At 35.6% G+C, this 21,271-nt stretch overlaps 1 protein-coding gene across 1 annotated transcript; it reads left to right on the forward strand.

Annotated features, from left to right (window-relative positions):
* The first annotated feature begins 14,047 nt into the window (after positions 1-14,047).
* On the forward strand, positions 14,048-16,477 carry LOC110912006 (cytochrome P450 Tp4149-like). The gene is made up of 2 exons (XM_022156669.2): positions 14,048-14,972; positions 15,769-16,477. The coding sequence occupies exons 1-2, from the start codon at positions 14,085-14,087 to the stop codon at positions 16,375-16,377; spliced, it is 1,497 nt and encodes a 498-aa protein (XP_022012361.1). The 5' UTR covers positions 14,048-14,084; the 3' UTR covers positions 16,378-16,477.
* The last annotated feature ends 4,794 nt before the right edge of the window (positions 16,478-21,271 follow it).

Consider the following 21,271-nt stretch of genomic DNA (forward strand, 5'->3'; position numbering starts at 1 on the left):
CACGAAATTTTAACCACATATTCTAGTGAGTATATTTTAGCTTCTCAAAGCTTCAGGTCTGCCAAAAGTTCACTCAGAGGTATAAGTTAAACATGTTGACACTTTTTTGCCCCTATAGTTTGCAATTCCTCACTTTTGTGCAAATTTCCGCGTCGTATGATCCATGAACCATCCGTTTAAGGTTATAAACATTATGTAGGGTTATCATAGAGTCTATTTATCCATTGTTGACACTTTGGACCCTTACGTTCCATAGTTTTCACTGTTTGTCACTTTTAGTCCCTCTAAAGTTTGTTTTCACATTCCGGAACCTTATGACACGTGTCAAGACATTATTGGACGAAATTTTTCGAGGTGTTACAGATAATGGTTGTTGAGGTGGTGGTGGATGGTGGTGTTAACGGTGTTAGAAAGAGAGGGTGGTGGATGGTGGTTGCATGGGGATGGTGGTTGTGATGGTGGATGGTGGTGTTGATGGTGGTATAGAAAGAGAAAGAGAGAGAGAGAGAGAGAGAGAGAGAGAGAGAGAGGGAGAGGGAGAGAGTTGTAGATAGAGTGGTATAATAATAATAATAAGGCAAATTGGAAATAAATAATTCCACCTAACTCAATTTAACCGATAATAATCCCAAGTCAGTTATTGGCCGATAATAATCCACACTGGTCAATTTTTTTTTTTTTTTTTGTAAAATAGTCTGTCGTTAAAATAGTTTAACGGAGTTAAGTTTTTTTTTTTCCGAATTACAAATCAATGTTTTAGTGTTTTTCATTAGAACGAGGATACGAGTCGATTGATGTAAAACTTACTTCGAAATACTGCCCCAATCTGTAGGTCCACTTGTAGGATCAAGATTAAACCTACTTCCTTGTTTTGTAACACACTAACGAGTGCGGAATCCACGTAAGCATGCAAACCGAAACAAAAAGGAACAAACACAAGCTAACTAAAGATTCACAACTTTGATTAAGTGAAGAGAATCAGTACACACATACACACAGTGTTTACAACTTTCACAGGGACTCTCTTAACTGAATGGTGAAACAAGTGTGTCCTTATATAGGCCCCAATACCCAGTAACACTACGAAGAGTGTTACTAGGCCGTGAACAATGAAGAGGCCCACGAAGACTAGTAGTCTTCGTGGACATACCCAACGAACCATCATGGACACCACGAACAATGAAGGTTCGTGGTGAACACTCCATAAAATTAAGTGTTCATGAACAGTGTACATCCCAGGAAGACTAAGACTCTTCGTGGGGAACCTTACAAGGGACAGTAACTTGTAACATCAATACATAGAGATCCAAACACATCTATCAACTAACAGTTGCACATTCTGCAAACAGTTTTTACATTACAAACACAAAAGAAACGTCGCGCTAAGTCAAGATAGGAGGATATCTTGACTTGGCCGACTCGACCAAAACTATACAAGACCGTAAATAAAGACTGTACACATCACAACGACGTAAGAACAAGCTACAGACACAAAACTGCACCAACACAACCCACGAAAACGATGCTTCTATTCGGGTGTTTAAACTTCCGATTAATAAAATCAAGCCATTTCGAGCACAATTTCGAGGTAAGTTTTACATTAATTGACTCGTATCCTCGGTCTGATCAAAAGCCCTAAAACATCGGTTTGTAATTCAGAAAAAAAACTTAACTTCGTTAACCTATTTTAACGGCGGACTATTTTACAAAAAAAAAATATATATATTGACCAGTTCAGCTTATTATTGTCCAATAACTGACTTGTGATTATTATCGGCCAAATTGAGTTATGAGAATATTTATTTCGAATTCGCCTAATAATAATATTATTTTTAAGAATATTTAGTTTTAATTTCTAAATAATATTGAATAAAAAAGGTAAAAAGACAATAATATCCTTGGGTGATCTAATTTAACAAGAGAAATTAACTTAGTTAGGACCAAACGATGTAACGTATAAGATTTTGAAACATAAAGTATAGATACCATCAATTTTAACGCAAAAAAACATTATATATAATAACAATTGACGTAGTTCCTTAGGAACAGTTTGCGTTTCTCGGTTTCGCATGACCGGCAGCTGCCGATCTTTAAACTACATCCCACCGCTAAAAACCACCTCAATAGCAATTCGATGCTTCAGCAATTAGGCCTACTTCGTCCTAAGATTGCAGCTTTGCTTCAGAAATTAGGGTTCAGGTACGTTATGCTTTTCGTCTGAGATTAAAGCTCCAACATGTATGTTTCAGCAAATTAGGGCTCCAATTTCAGTGTTCACTTCCATCGCACGTATGCTTGGAGATTAGCAACATGTATGCTTCAGCAATTAGGGTTCCAGTTTCAGTGTTCTTCACTCCGATCTAAGGTACGCTTGATGCTTTTCATCCAGGACTCCAAATGGTCAAGCTTACTCTTGAATAACACTATTACAAGTGTCAGATTAATATTTTTTGTGTCAAAAACCCATAAATAATTGTTATTCGCCACCAATTGTTCCATGTTTTTTTAATGAGTTTAATTACATGTTGGTATAGTAGTTCCATGGTCCCCTGTTAGCATTTGATTACACTGTAAGTTAGATATATGTTTTTTAGTCAAATTAATATTAATGTGAAAGGATCCTTGTGGGGGTCATATAGTTGTAAGTTGTGTTGTTAATAGGCCCCTTTGGTTGTACGTAATTAATATAATTTGATAAGTTTATACTTACCTAAAGTTACAGTACACATATAAAGGACAAAATTTCTAATTTACTCTTTTAAACAAATACATATAATAATAGATATCAGGTCAATTTACATCCATCAACTCACATAAGGGTATATGGTGTGGTGCGGGAAACGAGTTCGGCAAAGGGGGTTGCTGCGCGGCAACACCGCCGCCGACACCCTTTGCCGCTCGGTTTCGTTGTCGCTCGGTGAACAAACGCCGATTGGTGAGGAGGGAAGGGAAGGAGAGAGGGGTAGTGTGGGTGGGGTCCATTCCAATCTCAACCAATCACACCTTTTTCCTTTTTTTTAAAAAAAAGTTTACCACTTCACCAAGTGTCTAACCATTGCTAACACTTTTGAGCATAGTTTACCACTTTGACATGGCACACTCTTATTGATTAATTTTTTAGTTTGCCACTCTCAAGTGTTTAACCACTCCTTACACTCTAATTTCAAAAACAGTAGCCACCAAAATCAATTTCAGTCTTCCAAAGTAGATGTGGGTAAAAAAATCATAATTGGCATGCGGGATAAAAATTATAAAACTTAGGTGTGGACTTTTAACTAAAGTGGAATTTACTTTTTTTTATATTATATATACACGGTGAATGGCGAAAATTTTTAATTTGTTTTAAAACTAGCCTAATAGCAAAGAAAGAAGAAGAAAACAATAGGAAGAAGAGATCTAATATTTCATTGATTGAGATGTATATTACAAGAGATACAAAAGACTATATATAATTGAGAAAAACTTATGGAACAAGCCTAATCTATTTTAGGTGTTGATAACCACATTAATAATAAATATATTTATAACACTCCCCCTTGGTTATCAATTTAATACGCTTGATGCTGCCTCGTTAAAAACCTTGCTAGGAAAACCCGGTGGGACAAAACTATAGCTAAGGGAAAAAGAGTGCAGCGTGTAATGCGCATTATCTCCCCCTGATACTTCTGGATCAGGTATGTTGCCTCATTAAAAACCTTACTAAGAAAACTCATTGGGATAAAACTTAGTTAAGGGAAAAAGTGTGCAACTTGAATAAATCTCCCCCTCCTTATAATATGTATCCTTTAAGTAAAGTGTGTCCATCATCCTCGAAAGTTGCTCAAAACTTTTGTAGAATGATTTTTTGTCTGATGCCTTGAAGTGCAATCCTTTATATTGAGTAATATTGTAAAATCTTCTTGTGAGACTTCTAGTGCTTCCTCTTGCGAACAAATACCATAAGATCCAAGACTGTTTGTGTTACATTCTTTATATCTACAAGACTAACAGAGCTAGCTTTCATGGGTTAGTAAAATATAGACACATACCATTCTTACCTTTAGGGTATCGACATATCTGCTTTACCATTCAAATGTCTCCTCATTGGACATGTGCTATATCATGTTGATAAATTCAAATAAAAATTATATATTATCATGCATAGCTAGAAAGTTAAGTTAATGCACAATTGCACTTTAGCCATGGTACTTTTGAAATGAGAATCTCTACTTTGGTAGGAGATGATAATAATCATTTCTTATAAAAAGTGTCTGAACAACCTTTAACATACTATAAGGTTGAGCTCTCTACATACTAAAATATCCCACCAACATCTTCTAGATGTAGTTTGATAGAGGAATAAAAGTATGATTACAAATATACTCGAACTGCAAGTCGAGTAATAATTAAACTGTGCTAGGGTCATTAAAAAAAATTCCCCTTCTAAAAGCTCGCCAGTTTCTCTTGATGATGCTCAGACATCATCACTTAATATTGCCAATATAGTGAACTTTTAAGAAAGAAAATTTAATAAAGATGGATAATATTATCAAACTTATATTGCTCTTTTTCAGAATATATAATGAGTTGCACAACACTCAACTTGACTATTTTAGTTCATACTATCTTTAACTTTATAAAGATACATTCTTGAGGACTTGAAATCAATGCTTCAGGCATTTGCAATCATATACATACTTCTTTCAACTTTGAAAAACAGTGTATGTGCATTCACTCTTTAGGAGTTCTATTACATATATCTCCTCATTGATTTCTATATCATATGCAAGGATGTCTTGAATATTTAATCCATATTGTACCATCCTTATATATTGTACATTAAGATGCCATAATAACCATGCACAAGTTTTCTATGTATAGTTATTGGTGTACAAGAATTACATCCTTAAGATGTTTCAACTAACCTTATAAGCACTTAAATGATTTACAATACTCATCAGGAGTTCCAATTATATTTAACATATTCAAATATGAATTTGTATACAACGATCATATCGTTCTCGAGAACTCATTTTACATGATTTTTGATAATTCAAATCCTTGAGGGACTTTCATGTAAACTTTTAGTATCAAGTGATACAAAACATTCATAAGACGCATATCAATTATCTCTTTATATTACCAGACTAATAAAGTATTGGAAAGTCATTACATCCACCACTAGAGAATGTGTCTCATTATAATCAATCATGGGTTTTTGCAAAAATCCTTGTGCACCATATTTGCCTTATCTCATTTAATTTGATTTTCATAGGATTCGCATAAAAGCCTCATTAATATCCAACATACTTTATAAATTCAGTTGTATGGACTGTTGGTCCAAAAGCTTTCCATTTCATTAGAGATTTTAAATCTGCTATACTTTGCGTCTTTCCATTTTGGCCAATCATTTATGTATTTTCATTCATAGGCAGATGTTAAATCTTGATCCTCGTCATTTCATCATTTCAAGCGCTATATTATATACAAAAGTATAACGACGTCGATTTTTTTTCGATTCCATACATATCTTAGACATGATAAAACTTATCGAGATCTCTTTATTTTCAGGTACCTAAGGTTCTTCTTGAACCATCATGTCTACTGTCTTTTCAGGAGATCTTATTATTATAACCTCGACTTGACCATCTTAATTATTTGCTCCAATTTTCGAGGAATTTTATTATTGGAATCAACTAGTCTACCACGCTTTAGGCGTCCAATAGACTTATTACAAACTATGTGGTTGTCCTCTTGGGACACAAATATAACTGGAGCATAAGCAGTTGATTATGTGACTTACTTAGTCACTCTATTTAGGTCAGTGAACTTGTCTGGTAATTTGTTTTTTAATATTGGTAAATGAATTATCCTTTGAACTTCTGATTCACCGTTTATAGTCTAAGGATCAAGATGACATGATAATTTATTCCACTTTTCACTTTCCAACTGCTTGTTGTCTCCCCCTAATGTTGGGAACATTCATTCACTAAAGTGAAAAACAATGAGCCATAAATAAATTTCTCACTAATGGCTTTAAGTATTCAATTATAGACGACTATTTATACCCAACATATTCTTAAACTTTTTAGAAGTCCCATCTTTGTGTGGTGTGGTGGATAAGTTTCAATATATGTCGCACAACCAAAATCTTTGATGAGACATATTTGGTTACTGACCAAAAACCAAATATATGGGGAGAACTATAACTTATTGGCTTGATGTGAATTAATGGTGTATATATAAAATTATATGTACCTAACTAAACTTTTGCTCCTCTCATGATCATTGACTTTGTAATCAATAGTATACGTTTAGTGATCATCTCAACAAAGCAATTCTTGTATAAATATAAGCTATATGTAGTTCAATATTTTCTTCCAATAATCATTAATAACTTGGGAATTGAATTCATCGTTATTACCAAAATAAATATACCAATCTGGATTAATATGCTTGCTAGCACATTAGCTAAGCCACAATCACACAAACTTCAGGTTGTGGATTTCATAACCATTTAGACGATGCATCGATTTAAAACACTAAATGGTATCACGTTGGGATATGCATATCCTTTGATCACTTCCAGAATAATTAGGGATTCTCACCCTACTTTGGTTGGTAAATAATGAATTTCACTTGAGAGAAAATATTGCATGCTAATTACCAACTTGAAGAATCTTCTAGTTCTTCAATACAATTCACATCATCGTTGACTCGGTGTGGTCTAACCGGTCATGCCAATCAAATATCATGATCCATAAACTTCTAGTTTATGATCGTAATGTATTACTTACACTTATGCACAAGACATAATACATATATCCATCCTTTCGACATATTATTCTCATATAATCACTATCTTTATTTGCCACTTATGGTGGTCAGTCTCATTATTAACATAATCATCGTTGCAATTCTGATGGTCGATCTCACATTAATATAATGTGACCATCATTACAATTTTCTCAATTATGTCAACGATCACAATGGTCAATACATATCCCTTTCATGGATCATAGTAAAACCAAACAAGTTTCCCAATTATCTCCATGATTACTATCTTTACACTGATCAATATGTAATCACATTCACCTTAGGAGTGAGTAGTTTTCCATTATTTACTCGGTCATACGGATATGAGATGATTTCAAATTTTCCATACTCTTTTAGTGATATTGCCACTTCAAAATCATATCTCTCATTTGTGACAAATGAAAAGTATGTTCCTTATAATTAATCTTCTCATCACATAATATAAGTTGAGAAGTAATTACAGGATTGAGTCATGTTTATTGGTCTAAAATTTAACGACTTTCTGTAAATAGATAATGAGATTTAGGGAGTACGACCCTTCTCATGTCATATCTTAGCATATTCGTTCTCTTTCAATGTGATAACCAGACAATCAACTTTTGTCTTTTATTTGCTTTGTCAAATAATCACTATATAAATATTTAATAGCATATAGAAGAAACATACACAATTGCAATAGTGATGATATATAAGTATATAACAAAGCTAAATTATGCGCCTTCAAATATCATAAAATACCAATCATATAATCATACTGCATTTATTATAATGCTCTTAGTAGTAATCATAATTTTCTCATAAAAACGTTTACAAATTAATCTTTATTTTTATCTAACACCAACTACATGACTTTAAACACATTTTTTGTTCCACAAAAGACAAAACTAATATATGATAGAAAAACACCAAGAAATGATGTATACAATTCATACTAATAATCATATATGTATATGCAAATGCAATTAAGAACCATATCAACCATTAATTTAGGCATGTTCCTATGTTAGAAAGGAAAAAAAAACACTAATAATTCAATCTTATGAAATTGTACCAACATTAAAGTAGAACATATTTGATGATGCGGTTTGTATCCATCCAACTACATTCTTCAACATTTAGAACTTATCAAACTCTTAATGTAGTTTGTCGAGATGAACTTAAAAAAAAAACAAACCTTTTTTTTCATACGATCTCTAGGTTACTAAAATAACCCCTAAGTTATCGGCGAATACTGAATCCCATCATTTTATTTTACAAAATCAAAGACTGAACCTCTTTCGCCATTATTCTCTATTCCAATTTTCTTACCTTGAAAAGAGATTTTATTTTATTAATATAAAATATATTTTGTATAATTTCCAAACTTGACTAATTCAAAAAAAAAAAAAACATCTTAAAAGTCAATAAAATTTATAGATACCTTGATAATGTATTGTTATAATAAAGAGAAACTATTTAGTTTCACAAGATATAACGTATGGTTAAATAACATATTCCTTTGAATAAGCAAATATACAAAATAACTATTTCAATCTCTCTTTTCAATATACAAACTAACTGATCATTTATATAAAAGTAATAAGGTTACCTATTCAATTCTAGAAAAGCTTTATAAATAGTATCATTAAGTTTTATTTTAATTAAAACAATAATGTATGTATATAAAATAATATAAAAATTTTAGCAGCTCCATTAATAATTTTTTCATAAACCAATCTTTTATATATAAAAAAAGACCATAGTGATTGGCTTAATATTGTTGAGTTATTGAAATAAGTTAAGTTTTATTTCCTATTCGTCCCACCAAGTAGCCGCAATTTTAGATTAACAAACAGATTATTAAGCTATTATAATTTAATTCAAAGTCGTGCTCTCTCTTTTCAATATACAAACTAACTGATCATTTATATAAAAGTAATAAGGTTACCTATTCAATTCTAGAAAAGCTTTATAAATAGTATCATTAAGTTTTATTTTAATTAAAACAATAATGTATGTATATAAAATAATATAAAAATTTTAGCAGCTCCATTAATAATTTTTTCATAAACCAATTTTTTATATATAAAAAAAAAGACCATAGTGATTGGCTTAATATTGTTGAGTTATTGAAATAAGTTAAGTTTTATTTCCTATTCATCCCACCAAGTAGCCGCAATTTTAGATTAACAAACAGATTATTAAGCTATTATAATTTAATTCAAAGTCGTGCTCATATAGATTACATGTATGCTCTATATAAAACATAAGTGTTAGTCTTGTTACCTGAGTTGTGGAGCTTTTGATGGAGACTAAAGATAATACCAAGAACTCGCTTAGCTGGAACGGCTGCCTCACATCTAGGTCTTTTGGCATGCTAACTGTTGACTCTCATCTTGACATAGGTTAATCGTGACTTTAACCAACGTTTAAAACCAATGATATTTCGAGCACTCTCGTGCTGATATAGTGTTGTAAAACTAGCCTAATAGCAAAGAAAGAAGAAGAAAACAATAGGGAGAAGAGATCTAATATTTCATTGATTGAGATGTATATTACAAGAGATACAAAAGACTATATGTTGATGCAGATTTTGTGTCCGATGCTTGTCGAATAGATTAGTTATTATTTTACGCTGAATTTGTAATAGTTAGTGAAACGGTCTATCGAACGTGTATAGACCCGCTCGTTTGAAGTGGTCAAACGAGAGGGTTATTCGGTTGACCGTGTGTGTTTGCTAGACAAGTTATGGTTGCTTATGTTGGTGTCGAAGGATAGGGCATCGAAGGATTGTTGATATCCTTCGATGAGCTCGAAAGATATCCATCGAAGGTTGAAGATGGACCTCGAAGGATATGGTATCCTTCGAGGTATGTGTGTATCTTTCGAAAGCTGGATGGTCGACAGATGATCTATCGACCAGTCAGTGTTATCCTTCGACTGTGCAACCTGTGTTAGGTATAAATACCAACACCTTGTCTTGTAAAACACAAGAGTGAGAGCACAAGTGTGTGCTAGAGAGTGATAGGAGGTTTGAGTCCTCACCGGGAGAAATCACCACTTGATTTCTCCCTGGATGTATACTTCTTTGGTATTAGTTCGGTTTCCATGTAATCGGGCCGACTTGTAATGTTTCCTACCGGATTAATACAAAAGTTGTTTGTTTATCATCTCTTTATCTCTTCCATCTATGAACATGAACATGAAAATCACGGATTGGATCCCGAAACACGGACCTACAATTGGTATCAGAGCCATGGTGCCCGATTTAGTAAAACTAACCGTTTACTAAGTCACATGTGCTCTAGATCTGTGATTTTTATGGGTTTTTGTTCAAGATGTAAAAATGGTGAAAATGAGAAAAACTCAGATCTGAACCCGAATATTCAGATCTGTGATAAAACGAGTGTTGGGTTTTATGTTTTTCTCCTAAATCTTCAAGTTTTCTTCATCAAAATTCGTGTACAAACGTTTTCATTGAATCTGCAAGTTTACCCAGATGTCTGTGTTCATGATGTTCTTCACATCTTCATAGTTTGAAGGATGTGAAGAACTTTGAAAGATCAGGTTGCTTTTTCGAAAGATCAGTCCTTTAGTCGAAGGGTCATCCTTCATTGATTCGAAGGATCATTCTTTGTTTCGAAGGGTCAAGTTCCTTTTGAAAAATCAGTTCTGATATGACAGCAGCTGATGTGTGTCAGATCCAGATCTGACATGTGCCAGAAAAGTCAACTTCACAACCTTCGAAAGATTATTCTTTTCTCGAAGGATTATCTCACAACCTCGAAGGATCAAATCTGTTCGAAAGACTGATCTCTGAATCATCTTTCGAGACCGAAAGATCTGTGCTCGAAACCTCCAACAACTTCGAAAGATCTGTGTTGGTTGATGTGCACCTCCAAGTGACCGAATCAGTCTCTTTTGTTGGGCACGTGTCGGCTCAAAACACAGCCATCTCCACCGCCCACAAGAAAATAATTGTTTATTTTCATTGACTTTTGACCACCGCCCAAGTGACTGCCATGTGTTGTTGGTGATTGCCATGTGTTGTTGTGTGTTGTTAGTGACTGCCTTTTGTTGATTGGGAACCGCCCAAGACACCCAATAAGCTTTGGTTGTTGTTGTATTCACAAACAAGGCACCGCCGCCAACAAGAAATTAAATAGTTTCATTTATGCAGCCCATTTAACCAATATTTGATTGGTTGTTGGATTCAAGACACAGCCACCGCCCAAGAAATTAAAAAAAAATAATAAAATATGGTGTTGACTTTTGAGAAAAGATAAGGTCGGCTGGTGAGGTGTAAACGGGAATGGGTTTGTGGCGCTCCGTGCTTCGCGTGTCGAACTCTGGGGCGCACGACGGAGGAATGTCGTGACGTCGGGCTTGAGCCGCACCTAACCGTGTCAAAACCGAGTCGAACCGAGCCGAGTCGCGTCCACACAAGGTGTATCAAAGTGAAAATCTAGCGCCTAAAGTTATTTTTTGCTAGATTTTTCTATTGGGCCCATTTGGTGTGAAATTTTGGGCAAATATCAAAAAAAAAAAAAAAAAAAAAAAAAAAAAAAAAAATCGGTTTTTGATGCAGAGTGGGGTCGGGTGTTCGCGAAGATGATTTGAACCGCGATTCTAAATGTGAACGTCAAAATTCGTATGAATTTGGGAGCGCGCGGGGTGATGCAGCATGATGAAAACAGAAGATGATGAAAACTTGATGTTTGAAAATTGTGGGGTAGTCACGGTTACCGATGCAATGGCAAAAATGGTAACGCGACTATTATGGGCCAAAAACAACACGGTATGTTCGCTTCCGCACATCAGTATTTATGATTGTTACCGGTTATTCGGAAATGTTCGAAAGAATTTTGTTTATTGTCATATTCTCGCATTTGAAGACGAACGTATGAACCTGGAACGTCTATACCGATCCTAACGAGTTCACAAAGTCTTTGGAGGGATACAAGTCGGATCCTACGGGGTACTAGGCGAAATTTCTTTATCAACTAGAATATGCAACGAAGAAATCTTTTTGTTTATTGTCATATTCTCGCATTTGGTAACGAATGAATGAACCTAGAATGTCAATACCGGTCCTAACGAGTTCACAAATTCTTTGGAGGGATACAATTCAGATCCTACGGGGTACCAGGGGACGTTCTTATTCAACTAGATTATGCAAAGAAGAAAGTCATGTTCGTGAATTTTCGGAACCGAGAACATTCAATGAAGATTGATGACAGTTCCGCTCAGTGGAGGGAATTGGTGAACATTTGACGACAGTTTCTTTGAAGTGGAAAGAATCTGTTAAGGTTTGGAGATTTTACCAAAGAAATGGGGGGATAAAAATTTTCATTTGTTCAATTTCTTCGGTAAATTTCTAAACGCAATCACAGGTGGTAGAGTTTGTGATTTTTCTGGTGATACAAGCGGTTCGGAGTGGAATGTTTTGCACAGACACATATTTGAGGATTTTAATTAATTCTCCAGCCAGCGTGAAGGGTTTTGCACGGAAACATACAGGTATCTAAAGTCGACAGTTGTTTCAAAGCGCTGTTTACTGAAGACCTGGGGGAATCTTTATAGAAGTTGATAGTTCAAGGCTGAAGACCTGCAGGATTCGGTTTTGGGTTTGATATTTCTTTGGGATTTTACAGGGATCTGGGGGTAACTCAATTCGTTGAGTTTGCAAACGATGTACTTGGTCAAGCTGACTTCCTGAGTACTGATGCTGAAGATTCGTAGTGCATTACGTGGTCGACTTCACAAAGGCGAGACAATGAGATCTGGATGTAGTTCAACTAAGCGTGCCGTTTGGTTGAGCTTGCAAGGGATACACTTGGTCAAGCTGACTTTCCTGAGTGTTGATGCTGAAGATTAAAGTGCATTACTTGGTCGATTTCACAAAGACGGTTTACAGAAGACAGTTCACCAGAAATCTCTATCAATGTAGTATGCTTGAAGATCAAGACTTGATGCAGCTTTTAAAGAATGGAACCCTTATCAAATGCCGGTTGGAGTATTGGAAGATCAGCGGAAGATCGGTCAATTGAGCCTCTTGAGGAAATTGCACAACACTCAACACGGATACGCGTACTTTAAGGGGGAAATCTTATACAATGAGCATCAGGATACTACTTACCTGGATCATCGGTCAAGGGGGAATTGGTTAACACAGAGAAGATGAATACTTGACTGAAGATCGATTGCAGTTGCATGTTCAGCATTCGACAGCAACGGACAAGGGGGAATTTGTTGATGCAGATTTTGTGTCCGATGCTTGTCGAATAGATTAGTTATTATTTTACGCTGAATTTGTAATAGTTAGTGAAACGGTCTATCGAACGTGTATAGACCCGCTCGTTTGAAGTGGTCAAACGAGAGGGTTATTCGGTTGACCGTGTGTGTTTGCTAGACAAGTTATGGTTGCTTATGTTGGTGTCGAAGGATAGGGCATCGAAGGATTGTTGATATCCTTCGATGAGCTCGAAAGATATCCATCGAAGGTTGAAGATGGACCTCGAAGGATATGGTATCCTTCGAGGTATGTGTGTATCTTTCGAAAGCTGGATGGTCGACAGATGATCTATCGACCAGTCAGTGTTATCCTTCGACTGTGCAACCTGTGTTAGGTATAAATACCAACACCTTGTCTTGTAAAACACAAGAGTGAGAGCACAAGTGTGTGCTAGAGAGTGATAGGAGGTTTGAGTCCTCACCGGGAGAAATCACCACTTGATTTCTCCCTGGATGTATACTTCTTTGGTATTAGTTCGGTTTCCATGTAATCGGGCCGACTTGTAATGTTTCCTACCGGATTAATACAAAAGTTGTTTGTTTATCATCTCTTTATCTCTTCCATCTATGAACATGAACATGAAAATCACGGATTGGATCCCGAAACACGGACCTACACTATATATAATTGAGAAAAACTTGTGAAACAAGCCTAATCTATTTTAGGTGTTGATAACCACATTAATAATAAATATATTTATAACAAAATTTACTTTTAACTGATTAAGTGATTATGTACTCCACAATGAAGACATTTTAACAAATCGCAATATAAAAATAATATTACATATATATTATTTATGCCGTTTTATTTTACTTTAGGTAGTATAACAATAACAATATTATAATTGCGTTGGTGTCCGAGATGATGGACAATTTTGACGGCTCACCAGGCGGCTGATGTACTAATTCTATTGTCAAAAAAGTGTATTATATAACAAACCCCTATATATATATGGAATGTACGTGACCATCCAAGCACAAGACATAAGTGAAAAAGGTTTGCTAACAACATCATGGAAATCTTTTCATCTTCACAAACCTTTGTAGCTTGTGTGACTTTGGTCACCACTTTGATACTTTTTATTGGTTTCAAATGGTTTACATTTGATTCTAAAGCCAAGAAATCCTTACCACCATCTCCTCCAACACTTCCAATAATTGGAAACTTTCACCAACTCGGATCTAGCCCGCGTCAGGCCCTTCGAGACTTATCCAAAAAATACGGTCCGCTCATGCTCCTTCAGTTAGGCAGCATACCCACACTTGTTGTCTCTTCGGCTGAAGTAGCCCGAGAAATCATGAAAACCCATGATTTAGCATTCTCTGACCGACCAAATTTAAGTATTCCCAACATACTATTCTACGGCTCTACTGACATAGCATTTTCGCGCTATGGGGAATACTGGCGGCAGTTAAAGAGCATTGTAGTACTAAATCTTCTAAGTGCTACAAGAGTCAAATCATTTAGACAAGTGAGAGAAGAAGAGGTCGGTCTTGTGCTTGGCGCGCTTGGAGAAAATAACGGCTCTAGTGTAGATATGAGTGCATTGCTTGGTTCTTATACAAGTAATGTACTTTGCAGGGTGGCCTTTGGGAAAACATATTATGAGTTAGGTTTTACTGATAAGTTGAAGAAGTTTGTGGATATGTTGGGTACTTTTTGTGTTGGCAGTTATATCCCGTGGTTGTCATTTATAGACCGATTAAGTGGTTTACTAGGACAGGCATACGCGATATCGAAAGAACTTGATCATTTTCTGAAAGGAGTAGTTGAAGATCATCTTAATAAGAAAACAACAGGTGAAGAAACCCAAGATTTCGTGGATATCTTACGAGATATTCAAAAGGATAAAACAATCGGTTTCACGCTTAACACAAATACACTTAAAGCCGTAATCTTGGTATGACTTCTATATCTTCCTCGGTTCCTCTATCTCCGGTTTTATTAACTTTAGCACAATACTTTAAGCATTAGCTGAATTTTGTCACTTCTAACACTTTTTTAAATTAATGAATGTTTTTAAATCCATGGACTAATATAGTGGTAGCTAAAATATACATTTTGTCTGAACATAGAACAATAAGTCGTTACTTAAAAACAGTGGCATACAAACTGCCCCTTCTTTGACCAGCCATCATTTTGTTATCCTTTAAAACAGGGTGATATAAATAAAATAAATATTAACCTTTGTTATCCTTTAGCGTGTTTTTGATTACTTAAGGTTAATTTTGATTATTATGTATCTTGTAGGTTAGGTCTTAAGTTCAAAACAGGATAATGGTGATTAATTTAGAATTGTTGTAATAAAATAGAGCAAGAGTTGCCATTCAAATAAATGTATTTAGTGATAAGTAAGTTTAATTCGTACTATATATTTCATTTCATATAATGAATAATTTAAAACATGAGTGAATTAAATGTATGAACATGTGATGAAATTTGATCACTACAAATGACATACAAATCCTTAAATTCTTGGAAAGCATCATTGTTAATTACTGTTTTAAGAATTTAATATTCAAAAGAGAAAAGGGGTTTGTTCTATTTGATGTTATGGGTTCCCACTTGTTTTAAAAGTCATCTTTGGTTGCTACCTTTGAATGAAATTTAGTCTTTTTTAGATCACCATAAAGTTAGCTTCCAAGTCAAGATAGACAACTAAAAGTTGGTTAACTAATGATTTTTTTATATACTAGGATGTATTTGTTGCTGGATCAGATACCATATTCTCAAGTCTAGACTGGGCAATGAGTGAGCTAATAAAGCACCCAAGAGTAATGAAAAAGTTGCAACAAGAAGTATCAGAGGTAGGACAAGGTAGACCGATGATTCCAGAAGAGGATTTGGAGAAGATGCCATACCTTAAAGCCGTTGTGAAGGAGGCTTTGCGATTGCATGCTCCGCTTCCTTTACTTCTTGCTCGAGAAGCAAGAAATGGGGTCAATCTAATGGGATACGACATTCCTCCACGCACACAAGTGATTATTAATGCTTGGGCTATTGGAAGAGATCCCGCGTCGTGGACAGAACCAGAAGAATTTAAACCAGAGAGATTCATAAATAGTCCCATCGACTATAAGGGGCTTCATTATGAGTTTCTACCATTTGGTGCTGGCCGTAGAGGATGCCCTGGACTTCATTTTGGTGTAGTTCTTATTGAGATTATATTAGCAAACATCGTATACAAATATAACTTTGCGTTACCAAATGCGGTTAAAGATGTGGATTTAGACATGACTGAGGCAAATGGTGTAACAGTCCAAAGGAAGAATCCGTTATTGGTTATGCCAAGCCCTCGATTCTAGTTGCTTCTATATGTGTACCTCTTTTAAAATAATGTATTTCTATTCAATTTGTTTGTGATCACGTTATTATCTAATATAAAGTAATGTCTTCTTATTATTTCATTACGTCTTCTGAATCTCTTGATATATAGGCTTATCCAAAAGTATGATCATTAACCTAAAAAGCACGTAACATCAACTATTTATATTGCTAAACATTTTAATGCAATGTTGATCAGTTCTGTTTTAAGCATGATGGAAAACATGAAAACATACCTTTTACAGCAGACAATGCAGTGGAGAATCCCGTGAGAGATGATGCTATTGAGTTCGACATGTTTATCAGTGTGATCTGGTTCCTCCTTAGGGTGTAAACTAATGATGGTGATGATGAAAACCGAAAGGGTATCGGTTACGGAGAAGAGGCCGTTTTTGATGTTATGATAATTAGGTTATGTGTCTAACCTTTGAACCTCTACATAAGTCTCCTTATATATGCACCCAAAAGGAAACCTAATTAGTTAATAAGGGTAATATGGTTCATCACCAGTTACTAACTAATTATTTAATAGGTTGTTATATATTTTGATCTATATAATGTAAATGATTATAATGGCTACTAGATTAAATATTATGTCATAACATATTTAATCTTACATTCTCCCACTTAGTCGAGTAATCATTTACTATGACTATTGGATAAGCCTGATCATGAGTTAACACTCATTTTAGCCTTAAACAAGAACTAAAGCAGAGAAATACAGCCGTTGAGTCATTATGCGACTCAGGACCACCATTAGTTATACTATAGCCTTAATTTTAAACCTAATCGTTATGATCAAAATACGCATAAGCCCTGTGTTTGATTTGTAATTTTATTTGTCTATATGTCATTATACCGGTTGAACATATTCTTAGAGACATACAAAATCAAACTGAGGAAATTTCATTAACATAAAACATAAGCTAGTACAATATGCTAAATAAGGTCTTTACTAAATCTCATATTCCGAACATGTTCTTCGTAAACCTTAGGAGGGAGACCTTTAGTCATCGGATCCGCAAGCATATCTTTAGTACTAATATACTCAATACAAAGATTATTTTCCCCAACTCGTTTACGCACGAACAGATATTTTGTATCGAGATATAAACCAGCTCCACTCGAACTATTACTGTTCGAGAAACTAACGACAGCTGAGTAATCACAGTAAAGCTTCAATAATCTAGAAATGGAGTTAACAATTTTGAGTCCAGTGATCAAATTTCTAAGCAACATTCCATGACAGGTTGTGTTATAAACAACAATGTACCCTGCCATCATTGTGGAAGTTGTGGTCAACTGTTGTTTATGACTCTTCCATGAAATAAGTCCGCCCGCTAACATAAAGACATAACCCGAAGTGGATTTCTTGTCATCTTTGCATTTGGCAAAGTCAGAATCAGAATAGCCTACCACTTCTAAATGATCACTTCTTCTATAAGTCAGTTTATAGTCTTTCGTCCCTTGCAAATATCGAAGTACCTTCTTAGCTGCTTTCCAATGATCTAGGCCAGGATTAGTCTGATAACGGCCTAGCATTCCAGCAATATAAGCGATATCTGGGTGAGTATAGACTTGAGCATACATCAAGCTCCCGACTACTGACGCATAAGGTATCTGGCTCATTTGCTCCATCTCAACCTCTGTTGTCGGACACTGGAATGAACCGAAAACATCTCCCTTAACTACTGGAGCGACGGAGGGTTGTTGTAACGTGTAAGGGCACGATCTATGTAAGCATTTTGGGACAATCCTAAGATCCCTTTGTGTCTATCTTGGTGAATTTCGATGCCAATGGCGTAAGAAGGATCTCCGAGATCCTTCATGTCGAAGTTATGCAAGAGTAACCGCTTTGACTCATGCAACATATCTAAACTATTACTTGCAAATAGAATATCATCTACGTAAAGGACAAGTATAGTAAAGTTGCTCCCATTCATCTTGAGGTAGGTGCATTGATCCACTTGATTCTTCATAAAACCTTGTTTCTTCATGACTTCATCAAAGTTGAGGTACCATTGACTTGATGCTTGTTTTAACCCGTAAATGGATTTCTTCAACTTACATACTAGATGCTCTTGACCCTCAGGTTTAAAGCCTCAAGGTTGTTTCATGTAAACATCTTCGTCTAAGTCTCCGTTAAGGAAAGCGGTTTTAACATCCATCTGATGCAACTCTAAATCAAAATGAGCTACTAGGGCCATGACGATCCTTAATGAATCTTTACGAGAGACTGGTGCAAACTTCTCTTGATAATCAATTCACTCTTTCTGAGTGTAGCCCTTTGTAACCAATCTCGCTTTGTAGCGTTCAACGTTCCCATTCGGATCCAGTTCTGTTTTGAACACCCATTTACATTCTACGGGTTTGACACCGTTGAGTAATTCTACCAAATCCCAAACGTCATTTTTCTTCATGGATTCAAGCTCATCAATCATTGCTTTATTCCATTCAGAAGACTGATCACTGCTAACGGCTTCATTATAAGAGATAGGATCATTGAGCTTTCCGGGATCCATTTCAGTCAGGTAGGTAACATAATCATCCTAATTAGTAGGCCTTTTGGGCCTAGATGACCTCTTGAATTGATTATCGGGTTCAGCGTTGTCTTGGTTTTGAGCGTTCGAAGTGCCTTCGTCGTGAGGTATAATGGGTTCTGATTTTAAAGATAAATTTGGAGTTGGTGTAGTAGCTTCAGGTACAGTAGTTGCACTGGGTACAAGAAGAGTAATTGGAGTAATGGTAAGCGACAAGTCTCTCCCCCCGCGTCTTGTACTTCTTGCAATTCTTCATAAGGGTTGGTACTGCTCCCACTGATCTTGAAATCCTCCAGGAACGCAGCACGTTTTGTTTCAACAATACGGGTGACATTGGAAAGACAATAGAAACGGTAACCCTTTGAGTTATCAGGATACCCGATAAAGAAACAGGTAACTGTTTTAGGGTCAAGTTTCCTTAGGAAAGGATTGTAAAGTTTTGCTTCAGCAATGCAGCCCCATACTTTCATATATCTAAGAATCGGTTTCCTTACTGTCCAAAGTTCATAAGGAGTTTTAGGGACAAACTTAGAAGGAACTCTATTGAGTTTATAAACAGCTGCTTTTAACGCTTCAGTCCAGATGAATAATGGTAAATTGGTGTTGGCTAACATACTGCGCACCATGTTCATAAGGGTACGGTTTCTTCGTTCAGCGACATCGTTCTGCTGAGGTGTACCAGGCATGGTGTATTGGTTCACAATCCCTTAGCCCTTACAAAACTCATAAAATGGACCCGGAGCTTGACCCACATCAGTATGTCTTTCATAATATTCACCGCCTCCATCTGATCTCACAACTTTAATCTGACAATCTAATTGTTTTTCAACTTCAGCCTTATAATCTTTAAAAGTTGTAAGAGATTCAGATTTCTCCTTAATAAGATATAAGTACATGTAACGAGAATAATCATTAATGAAAGTGATAAATGAAGTATGTCCTGTTATGCCAGCGATTTGGTAGGGATCACTAATGTCAGTGTGAATGAGTTCTAATAAATTAGAGCTCCTAGTGGCACCTTTCTTATTCGCTAATGTCATTTTACCTTTAAGACATTTGACACATGTTCCAAAATCAGAGAAATCGAGAGGAGGTAAGACTTCATCCTTTACGAGACGATTTAATCGTTCTCTTGAGATATGGCCTAAACGTTGATGCCACAACATGGACGAAGTCTCTAAGTCTCGTCTCTCTTTCATCTTTGTGAGTGATTCATTAATGTTATATGACAACAAAGATTTGGAAAATCATCATCTAGTTCTAATCTATAGAGACCACCATCCAGAATACCAGTACCATAAATAACAGAATCATAGAGGATAGAGAGTTTGCGATGACCATGGGAAACAATAAAATCATCCATGTCTAACTTTGGTCCTGATACAAGGTTCCGAGTTACCTCAGGAACATATAAGTATCATAAAGTTTAATACATAAACCAGTTTTCATAAATAATTGTAATATTCCAATGGCCTTCACTTCTAATTCTGGATCATCCCCAACCTTAAGCGTTCTTTGGTTTCTTCCCAGCTTCCGGATGTAAGGAATCCCTGAGTTGAATTGGTAACATGAACCATAGAACCAGAAACATTTAAATTATAGGACTCAAGTATCATAAAATAATCGTTACCCTTCTTAGCCAGTCACTCCTTAAAGTCAGGGCATTCCTTCTGCATATGTCCTGCCTTTTTACAGAACTTGCAGTGTTTGCCTAAGGAGTTCTTAGAGCTGGAAGGTGCACTTGTATTTGGATTGGGCCTTTGGACTTTGGAAGCATCCTTTCTGTGATGATTGTTCTTCCTCTTTTTAGAGTTGGAGGTGGTGAAGTTAGCAACATCAGTAGTGCGATCCATCCTCATACGCTCTTCCTCCTGTACGCACATAGCGACCAGCTCACTTATCGTCCACTTGTCCTTCTGAGTGCTGTAATTGATCTTGAATGGTTCAAAGGATTTTACGAGTACATGTAAGTAAGGTCATCTCCATAGGGAACTGGTTGAAAATGTTTAGTTAATTAACTACTATAACAACGTGTGGAAGAAAATATCGATTTTTGAGTTGGTTCAGAGAAAATGTTTGCAGCGCAAAAAACTTAATTAGAGATTTATAATTAATGGGATCCGTCTCTATGGATCTCGTCTGTTGGTAATACATTATCGTCGACATTCATTTTTCTAGTAGTGTAATTAGTATTTACTCTACATCATCTATCATATTTCTTACCCCTCAAAGAAGTACTGTTCACTTTTCCATTGACTTGATTAGTCTACATCTACCCTACATTATTAATCAAATTTCTTTCTCCTCACAGAAGAACTATTCAATTTCCATTGAT

This window comes from Helianthus annuus, chromosome 2 (genome assembly GCF_002127325.2).
Source record: "Helianthus annuus cultivar XRQ/B chromosome 2, HanXRQr2.0-SUNRISE, whole genome shotgun sequence".
Classification (NCBI taxonomy): Eukaryota; Viridiplantae; Streptophyta; class Magnoliopsida; order Asterales; family Asteraceae; genus Helianthus; species Helianthus annuus.